The 24,168-nt window shown below is 35.0% G+C and overlaps 3 protein-coding genes and 1 long non-coding RNA gene across 6 annotated transcripts; 3 read left to right on the top strand and 1 right to left on the bottom strand.

The window, feature by feature from the left end:
- Positions 1 to 333: 333 nt before the first annotated feature.
- Positions 334 to 2,967, top strand: LOC135152738 (uncharacterized). Its single transcript, XM_064093826.1, has one exon. It carries the CDS (start codon positions 334 to 336, stop codon positions 2,965 to 2,967), a length of 2,634 nt encoding a protein of 877 aa, XP_063949896.1.
- An 8,240-nt stretch (positions 2,968 to 11,207) lies between these two features.
- LOC108220204 (uncharacterized) lies at positions 11,208 to 13,756 on the top strand. The gene is made up of 5 exons (XM_017393905.2): positions 11,208 to 11,593; positions 11,728 to 11,772; positions 11,893 to 12,174; positions 12,290 to 12,477; positions 13,392 to 13,756. The coding sequence occupies exons 1-5, from the start codon at positions 11,377 to 11,379 to the stop codon at positions 13,581 to 13,583; spliced, it is 924 nt and encodes a 307-aa protein (XP_017249394.1). The 5' UTR covers positions 11,208 to 11,376; the 3' UTR covers positions 13,584 to 13,756.
- A 4,623-nt stretch (positions 13,757 to 18,379) lies between these two features.
- Positions 18,380 to 20,211, bottom strand: LOC108222418 (uncharacterized). The gene is made up of 2 exons (XM_017396340.2): positions 18,976 to 20,211; positions 18,380 to 18,806 (listed from the first exon to the last, which is right to left on the bottom strand). The coding sequence occupies exon 1, from the start codon at positions 19,828 to 19,830 to the stop codon at positions 18,979 to 18,981; it is 852 nt and encodes a 283-aa protein (XP_017251829.2). The 5' UTR covers positions 19,831 to 20,211; the 3' UTR covers positions 18,380 to 18,806; positions 18,976 to 18,978.
- Positions 20,212 to 20,983: 772 nt separating this feature from the next.
- On the top strand, positions 20,984 to 23,202 carry LOC108220686 (uncharacterized). Of its 3 annotated transcripts, none has more exons than XR_010291909.1 (2): positions 20,984 to 21,122; positions 21,439 to 23,202. It is a non-coding gene; the product is annotated as an uncharacterized LOC108220686 (long non-coding RNA). The 3 variants fall into 3 exon arrangements; XR_001806780.2 differs by having other exon boundaries at positions 21,343 to 23,202; XR_001806781.2 differs by having other exon boundaries at positions 21,340 to 23,202.
- Positions 23,203 to 24,168: the final 966 nt, after the last annotated feature.

Here is a 24,168-nt window from a genome sequence, read left to right as displayed (position 1 = left end):
TATGCTTTACTTTCATGTTGACAGCTGTATGACAGCTGTATGCTCTAGCTAATATAAAGCTGGAGAGTGCTTGTAGTGGGGATTATCTGAAATATTACTATCATTTTCTGTGTCTCTTTTCTCTCTCTCTATTCTGTTATCTCTCTCTCTCTCTATCTTGTTTCTGTGTTCTTCACTAATTCTCCATAGATTTCACTAGCTGATTAAGTAAGCTGTATCAATGGTATCAGAGCCGTGACGGTCCTATAGTTGCTGTTTATCTCTGTCTTCTCTACCATTACATCTATTAATCTGGCGCCGCAAACAAGAAAGTCTTATGCTATAGCAGTAACCATGGATGAGCAAGTAAAGGAGCATTTCAAAGTGATGGATAAGCGTTTTGAGGATCAAGCCAAACGCTACGACAACAAATTCGACGAGCTAATCCGGATGATTCGTGAATTGAAAGACATGAACCCTAACTGTTTGATGCAAGGTCACAGAGGAGAAAACAGTGGAAATGGAGGTAATACCTTGCCAAAACCTTTAGGTTTTACTCCTAAACTTGAATTTCCTAAGTTCGATGGTCTAGGCACTAGAAATTGGGTAAAGAAATGTGTCAAGTACTTTACTCTGTGCAAGATTCCTGATAATCAGAAGGTTGATTTAGCTTCTTTATACATGACTGATAAGGCTGAGGTTTGGGTATCCAATTATATGTCTATGAGGAAGAATGTTGATTGGAGTGAATTTGTTCTAGACTTAAGTGCTAGATTCAAGGATGAGACAACTCACAATATAGTGGAACAGTTCAATAGGCTACAACAGATGGGATCAATTGAGACTTATATTGATGAATTTGATAATCTACGCTCTTTAATGGAACAGCATAACCATATCTTGCCTGATGATTATTTCTTAGAGAGTTTTATTGGAGGATTGAAGTCTGCGGTGAAACCATTTGTGAGAGCTTTTAAGCCTACTAATGTCAGTGAGGCTATTAGGTATGCTAGGTTGCAAGAAGAGTCTATCATGGCTAGTACTCAGAAATATACCAAGTTTGCTGTGATTAGTACTAATCCAGGGACTTATCCTGCAAAACCTAATGCTTTGCCTCTGGCTACTGCAAAGCCTCCCCTGTTACCTACTCCTCAGATTAAAACTCCACAAACTAAACAATTGGTGAAACCACAGCAGTTTATTCCGGCAGAAGTCAGAGCAGAAAAATTGGCAAAAGGCCTCTGCTATTATTGTGATCAGAAATATGAGAGGGGTCACAAGTGTAAGTTTAGGGAGCCTCAGTTGTTTACAGTTGAGATACCTGGGGGAGATGTTGAGGAGAATTGGGAGAGTGATGGGGACTGTACAGAGGAAGTGGAGGATTGTGTGATCAAAGACAGTGATCCTTGTATTTCTGTTAGTGCTTTGACAGGGAGTCAGACTTTTTCCACCATGAGAGTTAGAGGTTTAGTGCAGAATAAACCATTGCATATATTGATAGACTCTGGCAGCACTCATAATTTTCTTGATATTACTATGGCTAGCAAACTGAAGTGTGAAGTATCTGCTATAACCAAACAGGAAATAACAGTGGCTGATGGAAACTCTATATCCTGTCAAAATGTGGTGAAAAATTTCTCTTGGAGGATGGGAGGGTATGACTTCACTTCTGAAGTTATGTTGATTGACTTAGGCAGTTGTGATATGGTGTTGGGAGTGCAGTGGCTTAGCACTTTAGGTACTGTTAAATGGAATTTTAACAAGTTACTAATGGAGTTTCAAGTGGACAAGCAGTTTATTAGGTTGAAAGGTGTGGCACCCCAGAAGTTGAAGGTTGTATCAGCTGAGTCATCTAAGAAACTATTCAAGAATGCTGCTCAACTATGCTTTATACAAATTCAGCAGTTGAATAAGGGAGAACCTGAGGAATCTGCAAGTTCCTTGGAAAATCAGAACCAAGATTTGAGTGATCATCAATCAGAACTAGAGATGTTGAAGAGTCAGTATGGTGATATCTTTATGGAACCTAAAGAGTTACCTCCTTCCAGAGGAGTATTTGATCACAGAATTCCCTTGATGGAAGGTTCCAACCCTATCAATATCAGACCATACAGGTACCCATTGAAGCAAAGGGATGTGATTGAACAAATGATAGATGAAATGTTACAGAAGGGGATTATCCAGAATAGTGCAAGCCCTTTTGCATCACCAGTGGTATTGGTTGGAAAGAAGGATGGTTCATGGAGGTTATGTGTGGATTATAGGGAGCTTAACAAGAAAACAATAAAGGATAAGTTCCCTATACCAGTAGTGGATGAGCTCATAGATGAACTTTCAGGATCAACAGTGTTCAGTAAATTAGATTTAAGGGCTGGTTATCACCAGTTGAGAATGTGTGACAAGGATGTATTCAAAACAGCTTTTAAGACACATTCAGGCCACTATGAGTTCTTGGTGATGCCTTTTGGCCTCACCAATGCACCAGCTTCCTTTCAAGGGTGGATGAATGCAATCTTTAAGCCACTCTTGAGAAGGTGTGTCTTGGTTTTTTTTGATGACATTCTGATTTACAGCAAGACAGCAGCTGATCATTGGGTCCATCTTAAGCAAGTTTTTGAGTTAATGAGGGCAAATCTGTTATTTGCAAAAGAAAGTAAGTGCAGCTTTATGATGGAGAAGGTGGAGTACTTGGGACACTTTATTTCTGCCAAAGGAGTTGAAACTGATGCTAAAAAGATTAAGGTTGTTGCCAACTGGCCAGTTCCTACAAATGTGAAAGAACTCAGAAGTTTCTTAGGCCTTGCAGGGTATTACAGAAAGTTCATTAAGAACTATGCCTGGATTTCTAGAGAGTTGACTGATCAACTCAGGAAGGGTGCTTTTAATTGGAATGATAACTCACAATCAGCATTTGATAACTTGAAGACAGCTCTAGTTTCAGCACCTGTACTTGCTTTACCAGACTTCAACAAATTATTTGTTGTGTAAACTGATGCATCAAAGACAGGAGTGGGAGCTGTGTTAATGCAGGATAATCATCCTTTGGCATTCATTAGTAAATGTTTGGGTCCAAGATGGCAATCCTTATCTGTGTATGAGAAGGAACTGCTTGCTATTGTATGTGCAGTACAAAAATGGGAACAATATCTGACAGGAAATCATTTTGTCATCAAGACTGACCAGAAAAGCCTGAAATGGTTATTGGAACAAAGAATTTCCACCCCTTTCCAACAATTCTGGTTGTCCAAGCTTATGGGATTTGATTATGAAATACAATACAAAGGGGGAAAGGAAAATGTGGTGGCAGATGCATTATCCAGATTACAGGGGTCTGAAATTTTGTGTATGGCTATCACTGTAGCCAATTCTGATCTGGAAGTTTCTATTAAGAACAGTTACTTGGTAGACCCCAATCTTCAGGAAATTCTTATCCAATTAGAACAGGGTCAGGCCCATAATAAATTTACACTACAGAATGGATTTCTGAGGAAAAAAGGGAAAATTTGTGTTGGCCCAGATGAGAATTTGAGGCAGAAAATCATACAGTGGCAGCATAGTTCTCCTGAAGGTGGTCATGGGGGAAGGGACTTAACTACAAAGAGGCTGAAATCTCTATTTTACTGGCCTGGACTAACTAGGGATGTGAGACAATTTGTCAAAACATGTGTGATCTGTCAAGCTGCTAAGCATGACAATAGTGCATATCCAGGCTTATTACAGCCTTTACCAGTCCCTGAAGAAGTGTGGATTGACATATCGATGGATTTCATCACTGGGTTGCCCAAGTCTAATGGTAAGGATGTCATTTTTGTGGTCGTTGACAGGCTAAGTAAGTATGTGCACTTTATGGCCTTGTCACACCCTTTTACTGCTGTTCAAGTTGCTCAATCTTACTTAGACAATGTGTTTAAGCTCCATGGGTGGCCAAGGTCGATAGTAAGTGATAGGGATCCAATCTTTTTGAGTAACTTTTGGAAGGGTCTGTTTGCTTTGCATGGAACTGAGTTGCTATTGTCTTCTTCATACCATCCTCAAACTGATGGACAGTCTGAAGTGATTAATCGATGTTTAGAATCCTATTTGAGATGCATGTGTGGGAATGCTCCTAAGGAATGGTGTTCTTGGCTGCCATTAGCAGAATGGTGGTTCAATACACACTTTTCTGCTTCTACTAATATCACCCCATATGAAGTTGTGTATAACCAGAAGCCACCACTACATCTGCCTTATTTGGCTGGGGAATGCTCTGTGGAGGCTGTTGATAAGAGTATGCAAAGGAGAGAAGCTATGATCTCAGAGTTGAGAACTCAATTGATAAAAGCTCAACACAGAATGAAGCAGTTAGCTGATCAAAAGAGATCTGATAGAAAGTTTGACAGGGGTGACTGGGTTTGGCTCAAGCTCCAACCCTATAGGCAATCATCTGTACAGCAGAGGGGTAATCAGAAGTTGGCCAATAAATATTTTGGACCCTTCAAAATAATTGAGTGCATTGGACCTGTTGCCTATAAGTTGCAATTGCCTGCAGATGCTAAGGTTCATGACACTTTTCATGTGTCTCAGCTGAAAGTTTACTGTGGTCCTACTCCTGTGACATCCATTGTGCCTGATTGGATGGGTCAAGTATCTGCAACAGGGAAATCTCAGAAACCTGTAGCTATTCTGGATAAAAGGATGGTGAAATTCCAAAATGCAGCTCAGATTCAGTATTTGGTCCAGTGGGAGGGTACTCCATTACATGAAAGCACTTGGGAGGTGGCATCTGATTTTGTTAACAGATTTCCTGACTTTACTCTGCTACCTTAGACTTGCGGACAAGTCTGTGAAAAAGGGGGAGCATATGATATAGTCAAATAGTCAAATAGTCAAATAGTCAAACTTATACTTTTGGCGCCAGAATTCTGTTACAATCTGGGCAAGTGTATGCTTTACTTTCATGTTGACAGCTGTATGACAGCTGTATGCTCTAGCTAATATAAAGCTGGAGAGTGCTTGTAGTGGGGATTATCTGAAATATTACTATCATTTTCTGTGTCTCTTTTCTCTCTCTCTATTCTGTTATCTCTCTCTCTCTCTATCTTGTTTCTGTGTTCTTCACTAATTCTCCATAGATTTCACTAGCTGATTAAGTAAGCTGTATCACTATGTTTCATTGTTATATCTGTTCTATATTATGAATGGACATATTATTAATCACACAAGATAAACACTTGAATCCTTTATTTTTATTTTTTTTGCTAAACAAGGAAGTTGAAAACTTTTAGTTTGTGTTCAGTTGTAAGAAATGTAATTAGGGAGGAATGGCATGTTTAATGATGCGTACATTTCACCGGAATGGAAGGATATTTGGAAGGAATGGAATGTTGATATCTGGTGGGTTGTTTGGTTAGGTTATAGGAAGGAATTAGGTATAAAAGAAATGCCTCAAGGAATGGAACAGGTTATAAAACAAATGGCTAAAGGAATGGAACGGAGAAGAAATGTACTGGTGAAAGAATAAAATCATTCCATTAATTTGTTACTGTAGAATGGAGTGAAAATAAAATAAAATAAAATAGTTTTAAATTTAGAATTTGAAGAGACATTGAAATACCTAATTATGAGATAAATTTTTAAAAGAAGATACTGTTCTATTTCATTTAGAAATGTTTTGTTTGAAATGAATGACTTTTAGATAAGATAAAATCTAGTTTCTTATCTCTAGTGTGGTACTGTGGTTGGTTATTATGGTTAGTTAAATTGGATCTACAAGGCATAGAAGAGCTTTTTCTCTCAATTCACTTCTATAGAATAGGGAGTTCGCTTAGCCGCAGCTGAAGCCATAGATCTTGCCCAGGATGCTCCCAAAGCAGGACTCCTAATTGGAAAAAGAATGGAGGGACTGATCCTTGGTCCTCTGCTATGAATGATTTCATGTCTTGAAAATGCAGGACTTGAGGACATCAGATATATGGGACACTTCAGATATATGGGACACTTCGTCACATGGTCTAAGAAAGATGATGAGGCCTCTTGTATTTCCTGAAAAGTGGATAGAGCTCTTGCTAATTGTAAGTGCTTTGGCTCTCTGCCTTTATCTGAATCTGAAGTTGAATTCACTCCCAGGGGCCTCTCTGATCATAGTGCCTGTGTGGTTAGAACAGGGGTCATGTAAAATTTGCAGAACCTTGGTTATAATGATGAGTTAAATTGGATCTACAAAACATTAGGTAAAAATTTGGTGAACACGTAAGACATTTTGTTTTGACGGTACTAACTATACTGGTTGGCTTTATCTTAAAAATAGTAGGTTATTAGTAGTTCAAGTTGTTATAAATAGAATATATTATTTTAATATAGTAATAAATGAAATAGTATGTTAATAGTGGTTCAAGTTGTTAAAAATAGAATATACTTGCTCTGGTCCATTATATAAGCTGTTTGATTTTTTACACGTAACTTTAGGTGCTTTGACCACATAGCAGATATATTATTTTTTGTAATTTTTTTTTTTCTGAATAAAAATATAACATAAATATTTTTGTTTTGGAAAGGAAAATTTTAAGAAAACTAATCTTAAACATTGTCAAACCTCCTAAAAATACTTGTAAAAAGTCAAACATCCTATATAATGGATGAGAGGGAGTATTATTTTATTATAGTAATAAATGTTATGGTATATGTTAGAGCAAGTACAATGTAATGCCATAGGAGGTGTTATTTCTATAATATAGCATCACTCGTAGAACTTAGCACTCTAATGCAATGCTATATGAGATGCTAAAATTAAAAAAAAAATGCTATACTTGGTTTTAAAGATGGAACTAAGTATAGATGTAGTTATAATTGCCACATGAGCAATGCAAGTGGGAATTTGGAGGGAAATGAATATAAACATAATTTTAATTTAATTTTTTGTATTTGTGTTCATATTTTACATCTCTTTGATTTTATTATAAAAACATGAATTAGAGCATGAAAGTTATTTTATCATCAAAATGTATTTTTTGATTTCATATTACAACAATGGCTACATATATTTTAGCTTTAGCATTAGACTTGCTCCTACAAATCTATAGTCATTCGACAAATATAGCCATTAGACTTGGCTCCATGTGATATAATTATAAATAAAGGATTGCAGTGTTGGAGTTGGAGTGAGTTTTCAAGAAGATTATGTAAATTTTTTATTTTATCTCTACCACCTCATTTTTTTTAGCTAAAATTTCCTGTGGTTAGAGACGAGTTGCTGTAATAGATACATATGGAATTTGTAATAAAATCATTCTGCTCGGGCAAAATGAACGTAGTCTCGGTGAAAATTAGAGATTTCAGATTTGTTATCTGAATCCATGTATGTGATATATGAATTACTTTTTCATAAGAAATATAATACTAAGAATTTTACGGCAACTATTCGTGCAAAAAATAAAATCCTCACAAGTAAATACTTGTTCTCAATTAAGCTCGTACAAGGTTGATCGATTTGAACGCAAGTGCAAAAATCTTCTGTACCGAATAAAATACAAGCTGTGGACGAAAGAGGGTGTCTAGGAATATAGTTGATTAGTTGGACCAGGTAGGTAACACAACCAGTTTTCCATAAATCGCTAAGCGTCCCAGGACGGTCGGGGTACCTTCTAGCGATTAATCGAAAAATCGGGGATTAATCGAAAATATTAATCGGAGCATTAATCGGACATATATTATTTTTAAATTATTATAATTAAGTGTAATTTAATAGTTTATCTACTTTTCACTACTAGTAGAGTCAAACTGGTAAGCAATATAATATATCATATATAAAATAAATACTTGATACATGTAATGCAAAATCGTTGATTAAATAAATATATACCAGTCAGTCTCTTATAAATAATGTAAGAAATATTAAATAAAAATTAGTCATTTTATTATTTTTATAAGATATTTAGTTAAGTACAAATGAATACTTAATTTTTTATAATATAATCATAATTTTAGATTTTATTTATTAAAAATATTGTTTTTGTGTTATTGGCCGCCTGGGCCGCCTAGGCGGGATGTTGACCGTCTAGGACCGATTTTGTAAAAAGACGCGATCAGAGCGTTTTGAGACCGCATAACGCTTAGGCACCGCCTAGCAGCTGCCTAAACCGATTTTTAGAACACTGAACACAACGTCTCTCTTTGTACATTTTTTTTTGTTGCATCAGCCATCAGGTATCGCGAATAAAGAAAGAAAGATTGAAAAGCTGCCATGCAAATGGTAACAAGAAATAAGACACAAGTCGATAGCAACCTAAGAATATAATTATGCACGAGACAGCAAGACTTTAGATATTAAATTGAGGACGAGTTGAGAGCCATGTGCAATCATCCTTCCTCGGATGTGAAATAAGATTTTTATTTAAATGCAAAACCAGATAAATGTAGTAGATATGGATAAGGGCTTTGTACTCTCCTTGTTTCCTATCTTTGCCACCCACTTTTGCAGAAACAACTGGAATAAAGTGACTTCTCTGCGAACAACCACCGCTTCGTATTGTCCGATTTTCATACTTTCACTTATTGGTATAGTTTATTTCACCCGAATTTTCGTGGTTTGGTTGATAATTATTTGGGATTATATTAGGTGATTAATTCTCTGTCTTCTTCCATTTCGAAATATATTAATCAAGATTTGAACGAAGTTTATATATATGTAATTGATAAAATATAATAGAAGTCATATCATTATGAAGTGTATGTGATCTATTTCAAAATATGATTTTCGGTTTAATAATGCTGAAAGAATAATTTCAAATTTTCAATAGAAACTAGTTAATGTGATATTTGAAAATCAAAACAACACAACTAAACTAATTAAGGAGAGGGCAGAGTAAATAGGAATAAAAGGATGAGTCTTGAAGCTCTTAACTTGCGGATATAATCAACATTTTGTATGAAATGGTTTCACATGTAATTGTTGAATTAGTTTTGTAGATTCGTACGAGCATCTCCAACATGATTGGATATAATGATTGACTATATTAAACTTTTAATATATTGTGTAATATTTGCTGCGCTTCGATGATTTGTTATAAATAGAATGTATTGCTTTAATATGATAATTGGCGTGTGATTTGTTATCGATCTGTAACGGTTCGACAACTATAGTGATTCATAAAAAGATTGACTATAATTACAGATAACAGAGATGAGTATGGTTAGAGCGTGTCATTGTCCAAGAGATTGACTATATTTTTTATTTTAATATCTCAACTCATTTTTCAGCCAAGAATTTTATGGAGTTGTTCTAACGATCCTTTATTTTAAAAGTTACTTTGTAGACACTAATTAGCTCTTTTAAAATTTATTTTTCAAGTACAAATACTAATATATGAATATCATTTGATGATTAGTCCGTCAAAGATCAGCGACTCGAAGTCTTTCTGGGTTCTCTGACCAGCAAAAGAGTTAACAGAGGAGTCCATCAAAGTCGAATTCATAGAAGAGGGAAATTCGAAATCAAATTTTATTTAACAATATCATATTTGTTCGAGAACTCAGTTGATAATATATCCTACTCCTACTCAAAGAAAAACCAGTTAACATATTTAAAAAAAGAAGGTATATAACAAAAATTACACAATAATAGAATAAAAAACAAAGACAAAACAAGGCCTGCATCCATCACCTCTGTGACTAGCTAAAACGTGAAAACGACAGACTCACATGCATATGAAAATAATGAATGAGTCCTAGAGATAGCCCAAGATATTAGAAATATTGATCATTCTTCGTAAACTAGGCAAGCCAGGCAACCACAATCATTCATGTATGTGTGTGAGTTTATCCAGCCCACACTGAAAATAACATAGCATATGTGTCTTTTCTCACCAATTTGCCAATTCCACAAGCTGTGGGTTATGTCACAAATTGATGTGTCCCCATCCTGCCTTACCCTTAGATTCACTCAAGAATAAGGATGGGATTTGTCATTTGCTTTGCTAATAAGTATTTCAGTTCTGTCTTCATGTATCAAACTCCAATAGATTCTTTTCCTACTCCCAGGTTCGACGGGATTTGAACTCTCGACCTTATAAAAATAGATAAAGATAGTAGTTATTTAGTCTAAGTATAAGTAGTGTATAATCTTCGCGTATTCAAAAATGCTGTGCTGTCATAGAACCGGTAAAAAACAACTCTTACCGAAATTGAATGATTGCTCAATAATAATTTTGACATTTGCATTGACGAGTTTTTATAGTGAAATCTATGACATCTTCCTGCTAAAATTGAAAAGCAGTTTTTGGCGAGAGGAGATTTTAAGCCGGGAATTGTGATTTAGATAGTTTTTTTTTAAGTTTACTAAACAACAATGTCAAACAAACAAAGCCTTTGAGCAAGTCCAACATTGTACTAGTTCAGGGCTTAAATATAATATAAAAAATGATGTGCTAGTGATTTAGGACATACCTAACTAATTTCAACTCTAACAATGTGTCTTATCCTTAATATATGTCTAATATTCTATTAATTAAAGATTCTTTTTCTTCATTAAAACATAATATAAAGTAGAGAGAGAAAGAAGGTGTGTTAGGAGAAAGGTGCCCTAAAAATAAGACTGGAAGAGGTTGTCTTAGTGATATACGACATTACCACAAGGGTCTTGGATCAACATTTTTCATCAAATACCTTAAATTATGATTTAAAACATGTTATAACGCATATCTTGGACTTGCTCTTAGATACTCAATCTTATATGTCGGAATCTTGAACTTGCTCTAAGATACTCAATCTTATATCGGTCGGAGAGTCTGCTGCGATACGCTGGAGCACTGGCTGCTAGATTGAACATACTGTGCACCACTTGAAAATAACAAACGCGGCGGTGAAATATTTGAATCGAGTATAATTACCGTGAGTGAAAAAAAGAAGCGAAGAGGAGAGGGACAGATGAAGGGGTATGATGGGCTAAGTCACTGAGCAAGTAAAAATAAAAGTGGAAGCATCTGCATTCTGCATTCTGCAGCAACTTAGCATTCAAATTTGAACGAAATTTGTGACCACCATAATTACTGTGCGCAGAGATTATAGGACCATAGCTTGACATGACATCCACAAGCGTATATAGTTCCCTACTGTACAAATCCCAAATATGGAAATCGACAAATTACACTCACCACATTATGTAAAAAGATCGGAAATTATTGTATTACGTGAATAGTCATTTTAATAATGATTTTCACATTCGGTATAAATGCACAGCAACAACCCCTCAGAGTAGACTTGTCACTCATCCATGTGCCTGCTCCCTTAAATTCAGTGGCGCTTCACATTTTCCACTCTTGATTTTGTGCTGAAATACACAAACAGTGTTTTCTGTGTTGTTATTAGGATGGTTTTGTAAGTTTTGAAGAACAAGTGTGAGAGCTTGATCTCTTGTTGTTTTGAATGGCTCAATCTCCTTTGAATTCGAGGCGGCCTAGTGACATCGCGGAGTCGAGCCAGAGAGAATGGAATCTGAGGGCACGGATGATCAGCCGCGAAAACACCAGATCAAGAAGGTTTTCAGCTTCTTATATAGCAAGCTTGAGGGAGGATTCCAGATCTTTTAGATCAAATTTTAGCATCTCTAGCACGGCGTCCTCCCCCGGATACAACTTAAAAGGTTAGATTTTAGCTATATGCTTGTACAGTTTATAGGCCTACCTGAAGTACATGTACATTAATAGCATTTATATACTTTGTGTTTATAGGCACTCCCATTCTTACTTGTTCTGTATCTGTTTTTGTTTTTCATAGAGGAAATCGATCCCTCCACGTATTCCTTCACAAGTGCTCTTCGAGGTAAACCCAATACACATTCACAACATGCATGATGCATGACTCTCATATGCATCATTTTTCTTTATTGAACAATAATTTTATTTTTGTAAATTTTTGTCCTTAATTTTATATGATATGCAGCATTGCAGGCACGATCGGTGAACACATGGGAGTGTTTATCACCGGAGGGTTTTGCGCTCAACTCCAAGTGGAATGACGCGGAGAAATATATATGCAATCCTCTCTCAGGAGAAGTTCCGATGGAGTGTTTGTCAGCAAAAACACTTAGCGGAAGGTCTTTCAGAAACTTGACAAACAGATTCACCATGTCTGCTCCGCTTATATACCCTACTCACTCAAGATTCAACCAAACCACAAAGCCTTGTTATGATCAAGAAGCTAAAATTCACAATATAATCAACGGTACAGATTAATTATACTTAATTATATCGATTTTCATGTACTGCTATCGAACAATTTAGTGTGTTTTCTTTGTGTGTGTTAATTTATATAACTTTACTGTCCTCTTGCATTTCAGAAATGAAGGCAGGAAACATGTTTACTAGGGATGTCGGAGTTCAGAGCACATCACCGGATTTCACCTCCAATACCGGTACTTCCCCTTCCTCAAGCTCTCAAATGGAGAAAAGCTGCCCCAAACTAAGCGCAGCAGGGGAGACAGATTCTCCTAGTTCTAGTCGCAAAACAAATTCCGAAACCGAAGAGGTAAATATCGCAACAATAATTTCTAAATACTTGACATGTATTTCCTGTTAATACCAGTGTTGTAAAAATCGGTTAACTTGGCCGAGTACTCGGAGTGCTCAGAAATTGGAGGCCTATCGAGTCGGTTTTAATATTGTACTCGGAAAGTCAACCGAGTACACAGATTTCAAGAATATAACCGAGTTGAACCGAGTTCTGATTTTTATAACCATGATTACTATAAATCTGCATTTAACTACATCCATTCATATATACTCAAGAGTGAGTAACTAACACGCAGAGAACTAAATTAACTCCCTGTGTACAAAGCTGAGGCAATTAACTGAACATGTAAGCTTTATGGAGAATATCATTAACATTTTATAGTACAAGCTGGAAAGTAATAATGTAAATGTATAAATGAAAAAGGAAATAGAACATATTCGATTAGCATCCATATATTGTCAAAATCTGACTCGTTAATGGTCCCCAGAAATCTATCTTCAGCCACATATATGTGGATTTTGTTTCTGCAGGATATATTTTCCAGGTCATTTATTTTTTAGTGGTCATACCTTCAAGGTAAAAAACTTTAAATTCAAATGGACAGCCCCTTTTCATCCATGCTCCTCTGTCCATATGATTTCACGTGTGTATTTATTTCCTCAAAATTTAATGAGATATAAATTTTGAATATGAAAGATTCGGGTTTTTTTTTTCTGACGATTAATTGCAAAAATTTAAATACGTTTAGACCGATTCTTGTATTTCTTTTTAATGATGTAACATAGGAATCATACATGATTGACGTAGACTGTCATTTCATTAGTGTCCGGACTTTTACAGATTACAACGCATGTTGTTTACTCAGATTCGCTATTTTAAGTTACTGTGAAAGACTAACTGATTGGCGCGTTGGCATGTGACGAATACAGGTTAAAGTGAAAGAAGCAGTAGACGAGAAGGAAGAAACAAAGACGACAGTGGTGTGTGAAAAGATCACGGAGAAGAAGAGGAGCACTGGGTGCTTGCCAATGAAGAGTTGTTTGTGGAGAAGAAAACAGGAGAAAGAGTATAAACATATTCCCAGAAAGCAGAAGAAGAATATATTCCCTTTACCTTGTTAGTTTCTGCAATAATAACGGAACGGATGATGCTAAAAATAGCAGCAGGCATGCCAGACAATGTGTTTGAATTTGAACACCCTAATCAATCAACTCTATTAGGCTGTGTTTTCGACTTCTTGTACTCACATTACAGGGTCTGAAACCAATAATGCCATCCTTTTTCTTGTGTTTCATCCTAATCCATCTCTCATGTCTCGATGATAGTTTTAAATGGACGCCTTGTAATAGGAATGTCTTGCTTGAAATTTTACTTCAGTAAAATAGGTTCCTCTACTTTCCATTCTGAAATTTTACTAAGAATGTCTTGATCCATATATGTCAACAAAATTGTTGCCCTTTCTCATTACAGAATATTAGATATTAGATTTGGGTTTCATACATAAAACATTAAGCACAATTCACATTTAGAAGCTGTCACAAAATTACCATCAATATTTTACACCAAAACACATTAAGAATTTCAGATCACGGATGATGTGAGGAAATCAGACGGAAAATGACCATGAGACTGGCAATAGACTGCTCGAATAGAATACTCACCGCAATGAAATATGCTTTTCAGCACCTTCTTTTGCTCACCATCAATCGCAACCTATATTTCAGTGAAGGCAACTGATGAACTGAATCAATCTCATTTCCTATATCTGTACATTGGGGGAGCGTTTATCCTACAGTTAAAGTCGGATCAAACACCTTCAAATTTGTGCGCGCCAATAATTACCTTGAGCAAGAAAGCTAGAGATTCATCAGAATAACCATTTACCCTCCAAAAGGCATGACCATTAACATCCAGGAAAATAGCTAATCCAGTACCAGCTTGATATAAAGGCTACATGTACATTGTACAGTAAGTTACCTAGGGTAATCCTGGATTTTGTTATTACCCTGTTCTTAATGTTTCGCTCCTATAAAATAGTTTTGCAAGTTATAACTCTAATTTTAGAGGCATTGTGAAGGTAAAGAAGAGTGTAAAATGACAATAGTTTACCACTTCCTGTCTTGAAATTTAAGCAGTGCCTCAAGCAGATAATATACAGCTACAACAACATAATCAACAATCAACACAATTAGGCAGCAGAATTAAGCATATTTTGTAGCCGCTGGGCCTATAACGACGAGATGTACGTAATAATAACCATATTAACTCTAAATTCTGATATGAAAATATTTTTGCTGTGATAGTTTGTTGAAATAATGAACATACTTTGAGGAACCATCTTCATTGATTCCAGCATCTGTTTGTGAGATTAAGTTGCTTCAGATTTTATTCGACCTATTAGCCCGTTTGTCCTTGCTTAAAGTTATGACTTATGACTTATAAGGACTTAAGGTGATAAGTGCACAGCTTAAATTGTCTATTTAGGTAATTTTATATTATAGATGACTTATGAGTTATTAAAAAAAAGAAAATTCGATAGCTTATTTATTTTAGTGTTGAAATTGATTTATAAAAAAATCATAAAAATAAAATAAGATGATTAAAAAAGTACATCCTGCCAACTCATTGTTTTAAGTCAGTTTCTGCCTTATTTCTAACTTTAAGCCGACCTCCGACTTATTACACAAACGAATATTTTTTAGCTTAAAGTCGAAAATGGCTTAAAGTCCGGGTTTAAAATCCAGAAAACACGTTCTATTTCTGAATTGCTAAGAGATTGAAAGTGAAGCACCATTATTCACAACAGTTGTTGGGAAGTTCATGATTCACTTTCTGCTTCAAGCTCTTGTTCTGCAAGTACAAAGATGTTTAAGATTGCATGCAGACCCATGTTGTCATGTGTACAAGACCAAAAACGGGAGATTCATTATGTATCAGCTCTTTCGCAGCAAGAACACTTCCTTTTGCTTGTTTTGCTTTTTTAGAAAATTTAGTTCTTGATCGCTAATCCATTCCTTTAATGTTCTGAAAGAAAGTAAAATAAATAAACGAACCAGGTAAGGAAAATTATTAAATTCATATTATAAAGGAATTATAGATTATGTTTACGAAGTTTGAAGAACTTCATGGCTTAAAACAATTAATATTCTGAGTTTTGTTGAGGAATCTGGAGTTTTGTATTCACCAGGTTCACTATTCATGAGATAATCAATAGATTGTGAATCTGTTGCATTTAATGAATCATGACATTCAATTCGTCGAAGCAAAACCACAAAATTTTGCTATATTATAAAGGGTTTGTGTAGTGTGTGCCCATGGGCACATGCTAAGCACTGAATTTTATAAGTTTGGTGCATTTTGATTAGTGTGGTTGTATATGCAGGGGATCTACCATTATTAAAAAACAAGAGCCAATCAAAATGAGTCAAACTTATGATTTTTAGTGCTTAGCATGTGCCATGAGCACACACTAGAAAAACCGTGGTACTCTATAAATTCAGATTTTGAGAACTGTGCAAATAACATCTGAAAAATATTTTATAGAACTGTTACCAACCAAAACGGACATACTAAAAGCAGTTGAATGTGGAAGTGGACAAGGACAACTGCAGTGTGCTGCTGGGATCTCCGAGTATCTACTCGGTCCATTGATTAGCTCATGAATTATGATGCTTGATTATCCCTTGTTCATTCGGTACTACTTGAGGATAGGGAGAAAGATCAAAATAAACAAATGAGGTTTAAATTAAAGCAATGTCATTATAGTTTTATTAAAATGGATTAAAAATATAAAACTAATGGGGTTTTATATCAAATTGGCAACCAAACTCAGCAAAATATATCAAGTAGCTACTCGATCTCCACGGCGACTCATTTAAACCACTAAAGTATTATTATATATCATTTCGTTAAGTTTTGTTTTCCAAATCCAAGAATTAGGAGTTGTTGGTTTGCAAAATGTATCATATCCCACACTCCCAAGAATCTGATACATAAACATAAAATTGACTATTTCACTTGAACAAGTATCTTTATCTTTATATTTTCCCATCCAAGTCGAAGTTATAGTTGAGATAGTCTGAGAAGTTTGAGTTGGAATATCAATATTTTCTTTGAATGTAATCTCATATTAACGGAATTTCGTTACTACATTAGCAATTTCGTTACCACATCAGCACTGCCGTCAAATTTTTTAAAAAAATTAACAGAATGATATATAATAGTATTATAGTGTTTTAACTGAGTCGTCATGGAGATCAGATATATAGTTACTTGATATATTTTGCTGAGTTCGGTGTGCAATTTGATATAAAACCATCAAGTACATTTACTATTTCAATAAAACTATAATGACATTGCTTTAATTAAATAACTCCAAGTTACGACAACTAATAAAAGGATAAACGCTTCTTCATCTTTATTTAGGATCATGCAATCTTCATCCGAATAATACATGTCAAAAATTTAAAACTTGAGCCCAAACAAACAAAGAAAAGAAGGGTTATAGTTACAAAGAATGAAATTCCGGTACCCTTTAAGTGCTGCACAGAATTCTAAAATTGCGCATTGCATTCCCAGCATCTTTTAATGGCAATTTGACATCACCGATAGTTGTCAATTCAATTCCAAGCTGCAATGGAATATTAGCACCAGGATCTCTCCCCAACTGTACCGTGTTTTGCTCCATTTCATTTCGTTGTGTGAAACTTCAAATTCAGATTATCAAACTGAACATCTAACTATGTTATCAATGTTTAATTGAAATAATCATTATAATGTAAGAGACTCGGAGACGGCTACAAGATGTTTTGGGGCTCTCAACCCTAAAGAATTGACGTCTTATCATATATATAGTGTAAAATCAGACGTACAAGGAAATAAATAACAACCTATGACTAGCTGTGCAATCTGTCCAAATCATGCTAAAATATGGCAACTACACTCACTCTGACTAAAACCAAATTTTACTACTATAACTCCATATTTCTACACTTTGTTATCTGGTTCTTTAGGTTGTGTTACTTGAATAGAATGGAATGAGAAGAGAATGGAATGAAAAATTACATAGACTTATATGAAGAATGAAGAATGTATAAGACAATAATGACTAAATATGAGTGAGTTTAAATTTTCTTTGAAAGATTGTAGGGAAACATGATGAAAAAGTGAAATGAGCATTCCTTCCAAAGCATGTGAATTAGATATCTAGTTCAAAAAGTTGAAATGGATCATGACTGAAGAAATGAAAAAATTATAGAGATTTTCTCTAATCAACCCCAATTTATAGTACAAAATTTCATTGCATTTTCAAGTGAACACAACCTTAATGTTTGCATTTTTGTTTCTCTTTTTGTTATTAACTGAACCAAAGAAAATTTTGAGGAAAGTCTTGCTGCAACCAGTCTTTAAGAACACCATCAAGTACCTTTTCTATTTGGTTACCGACTGATTTCATCTAAAACTCAAGGTTTCTTAGGTCTGTTTTCCAGTGAGGCGGAGAAATAACGCCACTATCAAGCAGTTTGTTTTCTATTTATTTATGATTCTTCTTGATTAATATATTCCTTTACTTATTGATTTAGAAAAAGACGACTTTGTTTCAGAGCAGCAGCATCCTTCTCACAAGCATACAACATATTATACACCATCATTTGCCAAAGTTCCATCTTGCATCTTTTTTACTTGTGTCAACTTAAAATTTCAGGATACAGTCAACGGAGTCAGAAGTTCCATGCTGATATTATTTTTCCAGTTACACTATTAGAAAGGGGCTGGATACCGATGTGTTAATTTCTGCCTGTCAAACATTCTATGCAAGGCAGATAATAAAAATGTAATATGCAAAGAACACAAAGATGAAACAAAATATTTGTGTTGATATGATTGACTACAAACTCTCTCATGAAAAACCTTGGTCTTGAGAGCTGCTACCTCTGTAAACTATTAGAAAGCAACTCTCTAGGTGTTTATAAAATCCTGGCTCTGATATTATATATGGAGTTGACAAATAACACGGTGAATATAATAGAGAGTATATATGCAGCCTGAAGGGCTGCAGGTACCTATATAACAACTACATAAGATAATAATGATTATACATGGAAATGGGATAAAGTTGATATCTTCCTTATGTTGATCTTTCCATTCTTGTGCCAGTCGTGTTTTTGCAACCAATCTAATCCTATTCTATAGCACTTTCCATTTCCTCCAACCATCGTTCCAATTCTATATAGAAGTGAACTCTAGAGTTTTTCAGTCTCTAATCACTTTTCAGCCTCAGATAATATTTCCACTCTTGGATAGCTTTGCAGTCTGTAGAAAACATTGCCTTCAGATTTGATTAACTATATGATCACATGTAAAGAGACAAATTAGCACATCTGCATGCAACTATGCTCTATATGTGACTTGAAGCATAAATCTGGTTTGTTGTTTTAAGAAGTCTAGCATATATGAACATTTAATTAGAACAAACAGTTGCTCAAAAAACTGATTCAAGACAACATTTTGTACCTTTTAATGCTCCAATTCATAGCCATCTGGAATTTCACTGAATGACGGATTCTCCTCCAGAAATTTACCAAGGAGCTTGAATTCAGCATTCTCAAGAGCTTTTCTCAATATTCTCTTTATTTTCACAGATTCATCATCAGCTCCGGTGATCTGCCAATATGCTGCTCTAAGTTCTGATGGAGTATAGTCATAATCATAAATGTCATCTAGAGTGATGGAGCTCAGTCCAACTTGACTCCGTGTATATTCCACATAGGTTCCAAGTTGATCATATTGGATCTTCACACTCCCGCAAGGCATTTCCTTTTCTTTTCCATCCTTGTCGCAGACATATTTAGGCCTGAAGTACACCTCCCTGGTTCCGTTCAGCAATCTAGTTATTTGCCTTATCCTGGTCTTCATATTGTTCATCCATCTTCTGTGAACAAATGACCTGTCATGCATAATATGAACCAGATATTCCAGTTCAAGCTGTTCCTTGAAAAGAAGAAGTTGCACTTGATTAATTTTCATAGTCTGACCATCTTTTAGGAAATAGATCAACATCTCTCCTGAACTTTCACCATTCCACAATGTATGTACAACAAATGCAGTTTCCACCTTATCTAGATGCTTTTGAGATAAAGGCTCTGATAAAGAATCATACAAAGGGGCTGGATCACCAGCAAGTCTTAAGTTGTCACCATGAGCACATTCATCAGAGTCTGTCTGTACACTTACATCTCTCCTCCTCTTTTTATACTCTGATGGCTTTTCTTTCACAGTCTCTGGCAACTTCCCAAGTGATCCTTGAAATCTTTCATATCCTTCATAGCCACTAGGACCATGAGCATCACCATCATGGCCATAATCCATTTCTTGATCACTATCATTACCATTCTTCTCTTGATTACCTTCAACTCTGCGTAAATCTTCTGCAATTTTTTTCTTCCCGTTTTTGTCCTCTTTAACAGAAAAGCCAAGCCGATTTGAGATTTCTGTGATCAGACTCAACCTAGGATGTGATGCTGAGTTTGCCTGCAAGAATCAAGAACCAAAAATAATACGGTTTGTCTAGTGTGTGCCCATGGGCACATGCTAAGCGCGGAAATTTTTGTATTTGGAAGATTTTGATTGGTGTGGTTGGTGTATTTGCAGGGGGGTCCACCATTATCAAGAGAGAGGAGCCAATCAAAATCTCTCAAGCACAAAATTTTCCGCGCTTAGCATGTGCCCATGGGCACACCATAGAAAAACCGAAAATAATATAGAAACAGGTTTGAACCAAACACACATAATTATTTATATCTTATTATGGCCAACATCAATTATTCGAATGTTTGTCAAACAACGCAATAAATCTTGCAAATATTTACTAAAATGTAAGGGTACAAACCAAATAATTGTCGGATAAACCAGATTACAAATGGAAAATAAATTTAATCTATAAAAAGGAGAGAGTTTTCGAAGGTTTATATAAAATGAAGGTTTTTACTTTTTCAGGACCATGAATTTTGGCATCCATAACAGGTTCTCCTGGATTTGTTGCCTGCCGCTTCATTTCATTCGGCTGTTTGTTCTCGTCTGATGGACCATTAGAGCTCGAACCTGCAGCCATTGTGAATTGCCAAAATTGTTTGGAGTAAGGTTGGTTACAGTTAATGTTCTTGAACAAGCTGATCTGTGAGTTGGTCTGTGCCAGAGAGGAGAGTGTTTATAATGTGGGTGGAAAAGGAAGAAAGAAAGATTTTAAAATATTTAATCCTATAATCTTTAGATTCTAAATATATTTGTTTCTAATCAATTTTACAATCTTAAAAAAGAATAAAATATTCTTTCTAATAGATACCATGGTATTATTTGTTTTAAATATTCCTATGCATATCATGATTTTGAATGTTGGAATGCATAATTTTTGGATCTCTTAGACAGTGGCGGAGGGGGGTGGGGGCGTGGGGGCATGGGGGTGCACGTGCCCCCCCTCCACTTAAAAAAAAAAAAAAATTTGATGTAGGGCCCACATATTTACTATACCAAAATAAAACTTATTCTATTGTGCCCCCAGACTCTTGCTTTTACTCTTGGTTACTTTCCTCTTCGAAATTTAGCCAAAAGGGAGTAAGGGACAGAGCTTTCCAAGTTCCAAACATTTTGATTTTGTACCATCGGTAATCTATCTTCTAAGTTCTTACCTTTTAATTCTTTTGTATTTTTCAATTCTCTCAGTCTTCTCTTTTGTGTATGTTTGCTTGTTTATTTATAATTGTTTATATGATACCTTTAGGGTTTGTGAATTGTGATTATGGTTAATGATTAAATTGTGTATCGACTATGGATTTCATATTTTCTAATTAAAGTATGAAAGTACTCTCTTAAAATATGAAGCAGGTGTATAAAGAATTAAAGACTCTCCGCGTGATTTTTAAACACAAATTTAAATGGAGAGATTTTATAAAAGAAAGGTTGATTTGGTTATTTCTCCAGATGAGCAAGTTCTAATGAAGAAGAAAGATAAGGTGAATAATCTTGAGGCTAAAGACATAAGTTTTACAAGTATAAAAAATGGTGACAAGTTGATAAATCTAGCAGACCTTGAAGCTGATCCTGGGCTAAGAATTCCTATTTGTGACTATAATGTCAATGACCAAGATGAAGTACGCAAAAGGTATTTGCTCAAAGGTCCCTGCCAACCGCGAAATCATATTTTTCCATTGACAAAATGTGGAGAAAAAGATAGACGTTTCAACCCAAATTGGTTTAATGATCATCCCAGCTGGTTAGAGTACAGCATTGCAAAAGATGCCACATTTTGCCTGTTTTGTTATCTTTTTAAAGGAACCGTGGGAGAGCAGAATTGTTTTGTTACTAAAGGATATGTGAATTGAAAAAAGAAAGATAGATTCGGAACTCATATTGGTAAACCTGGTAGCTCTCATAATTACTCTTGGAGAAAATGCAATGCCTTGCTAAATCAGAAACAACACATTGCCACATTTTTTAGCAAGCAGTCTAAGAAAGATCAAGCTCAGTATCGTATCCGTTTGGAGTCTTCAGTTGATTCTATCAGATTTCTTCTACGACAAGGACTTCCATTTCGTGGTCACGATGAATCCGTTGATTCAAGCAATCAAGGTAATTTTCTTGAACTTCTGAAATTTATGGGTTGCCTGAATAAAGATATCAAAGATGTGACCTTACAAAATGCCCCTGAAAATAGTAAATTGGTATCACCTGATATTCAGAAGGACATACGCAGCTGCAATTGAAACCATAAATGTGATTATCAAAGATATGGGAGATTCTTTGTTTTCTGTTTTAATAGACGAGTCGCGTGATATTTCCATGAAAGAACAAATGGCGGTTGTGGTGCGTTATGTAGACAAAAGGGGTTGTGTAATTGAAAGATTTTTAGGCCTTGAGCATGTCCCTAGTACTACAGCCATCACACTCAAGTCTGCAATTGATAATTTTTTTTCAAGACACAAATTGAGCATAACAAGTTTAAGGGGTTAAGGCTATGACGGAGCCAGTAATATGCAGGGTAAGTTCAATGGACTAAAAGCACTGATTTTGAAAGAAAATTCCAGTGCTTATTATATCCACTGCTTCGCTCATCAGCTACAATTAGCTCTATTACTCAATAATTGATATGCAACTCCAGGAGTTAAACAATCGTTTTGATGAGGTAAATACTACGTTACTTTTGTGTATATCATGTCTATGCCCGGATAATATGTTCATTGCTTTTGAGAAGGACAAATTGATTCAACTTGCTGAGTATTATCCAACTGATTTTACCTTGACGGAGCTTATGGCACTCGATGACCAACTTCAGAACTATATTTTTGATATGCGCTCAAGTACTGAATTTTCAGAATTGAAAGGCATTGGCAACCTTGCAAGGACAATGGTTAAAGTTGGAAGAGACAAAATATATCCATTAATTTATCGGTTGATAACATTGTCGCTAATTTTACCCGTGGCCACCGCAACGGTTGAAAGAGTCTTCTCAGGAATGCATTTTGTGAAAACAAAATTGCGAAATCGCATGGGGGATCAATGGTTAAATGATAGTTTAACCATTTTTGTTGAAAGAGAAAGTTTTGCTAATGTCAGTAATGAATCTATTATGCAGCGTTTTCAGAACATGAAAACGCGTCGTGGAACTTTGTAAAGCTTAAGTTAAATTTATATATATTTTGTACTCTTACTATGTTAAAATTTTGAGAAATGCCCCCTTGAATGATATCTCCTGGCTCCGCCACTGCTCTTAGATATCTTCATAAGATATATACATGTTACCGTTTCAATATTTTAAGAATGTTCTTTCTTTTATTTATATATTCAAAGTTCGTAAAATATTTATATCTCTAATTAAACTATCAAGATAAGATGATAATTTGAAAAGATCATGATTTCGGTTGGTGCAACAATAACAACGGAATTTTATATTAAAATTCATAATATGCATATAGCAAAAAAAATATCAAATATTATAAAAATGTTAGCAGATTATCTTTTTACGAGCACTTTTTCTAACAATACGATAATTTTAATAATAATTTCAAAGAGACTTTATATCTATTTTTAATTGTACATGAAAAAGCCAGAAAAGAGACGTGCATCAAAATGATACTATCAATCTCATCGTGTTTTTAAGAATTTGGAAAGAGGTTGTTGGACGTGAAAGTGTCCTCAGATGACACGCGCTAAGAAATTATAATTATAAATTAGGAGTATTTTTGCAAATGTAGAAAGTTTGGTGTTATATTTATAAATTATGTTATTTTAACCACCTCAGATTTCATGAGCAGTGTTGTAAAAAACTCAAGCGCCGTCTAAACAGAATTGGTCTTAAAAAAATTTGATTTTGTACTAAGCGGGTGACTAAACGTTTTTGAAAATTAAGCGGACTATAAAGCAGATTAACCAGTTATTAAGCGGATTAAGCGGTCAAAATGATGTTGACCTGCTACTTTTTTACTTTTAAAATATTAATTTTTTTATAATGTAACTATATATATATATATATATATATATATATATATATATATATATATATATATATATATATATATATATGGGTAGCACTCCATAGCATACCCTCTTATATGGAGTTACGTAGCACACCATTATAAATATACACATAATATATTTTCTATTATAATTTTTATGAAATATAATTGCAAATTTTGATTATTAAACCGAAAACAA

This window comes from Daucus carota, chromosome 5 (assembly GCF_001625215.2).
Source record: "Daucus carota subsp. sativus chromosome 5, DH1 v3.0, whole genome shotgun sequence".
In the NCBI taxonomy this organism is placed as follows: Eukaryota; Viridiplantae; Streptophyta; class Magnoliopsida; order Apiales; family Apiaceae; genus Daucus; species Daucus carota.
Note: the sequence above shows the minus strand (reverse complement) of the source record. Positions and strands in the feature narration are given on the sequence as shown.

What these genes read in the sequence shown, in the direction of transcription:
- LOC108222418 (XM_017396340.2), bottom strand. Translation starts at nt 19,830, where the DNA reads ATGGATTATGGCCATGATGGTGATGCTCATGGTCCTAGTGGCTATGAA.
- LOC108220204 (XM_017393905.2), top strand. Translation starts at nt 11,377, where the DNA reads ATGGCTCAATCTCCTTTGAATTCGAGGCGGCCTAGTGACATCGCGGAG. An exon ending in CCCCGGATACAACTTAAAAG is followed by an intron (nt 11,594 to 11,727) that starts GTTAGATTTTAG and finishes TGTTTTTCATAG; the next exon opens with AGGAAATCGATCCCTCCACG. An exon ending in AATTCACAATATAATCAACG is followed by an intron (nt 12,175 to 12,289) that starts GTACAGATTAAT and finishes CTTGCATTTCAG; the next exon opens with AAATGAAGGCAGGAAACATG.
- LOC135152738 (XM_064093826.1), top strand. Translation starts at nt 334, where the DNA reads ATGGATGAGCAAGTAAAGGAGCATTTCAAAGTGATGGATAAGCGTTTT.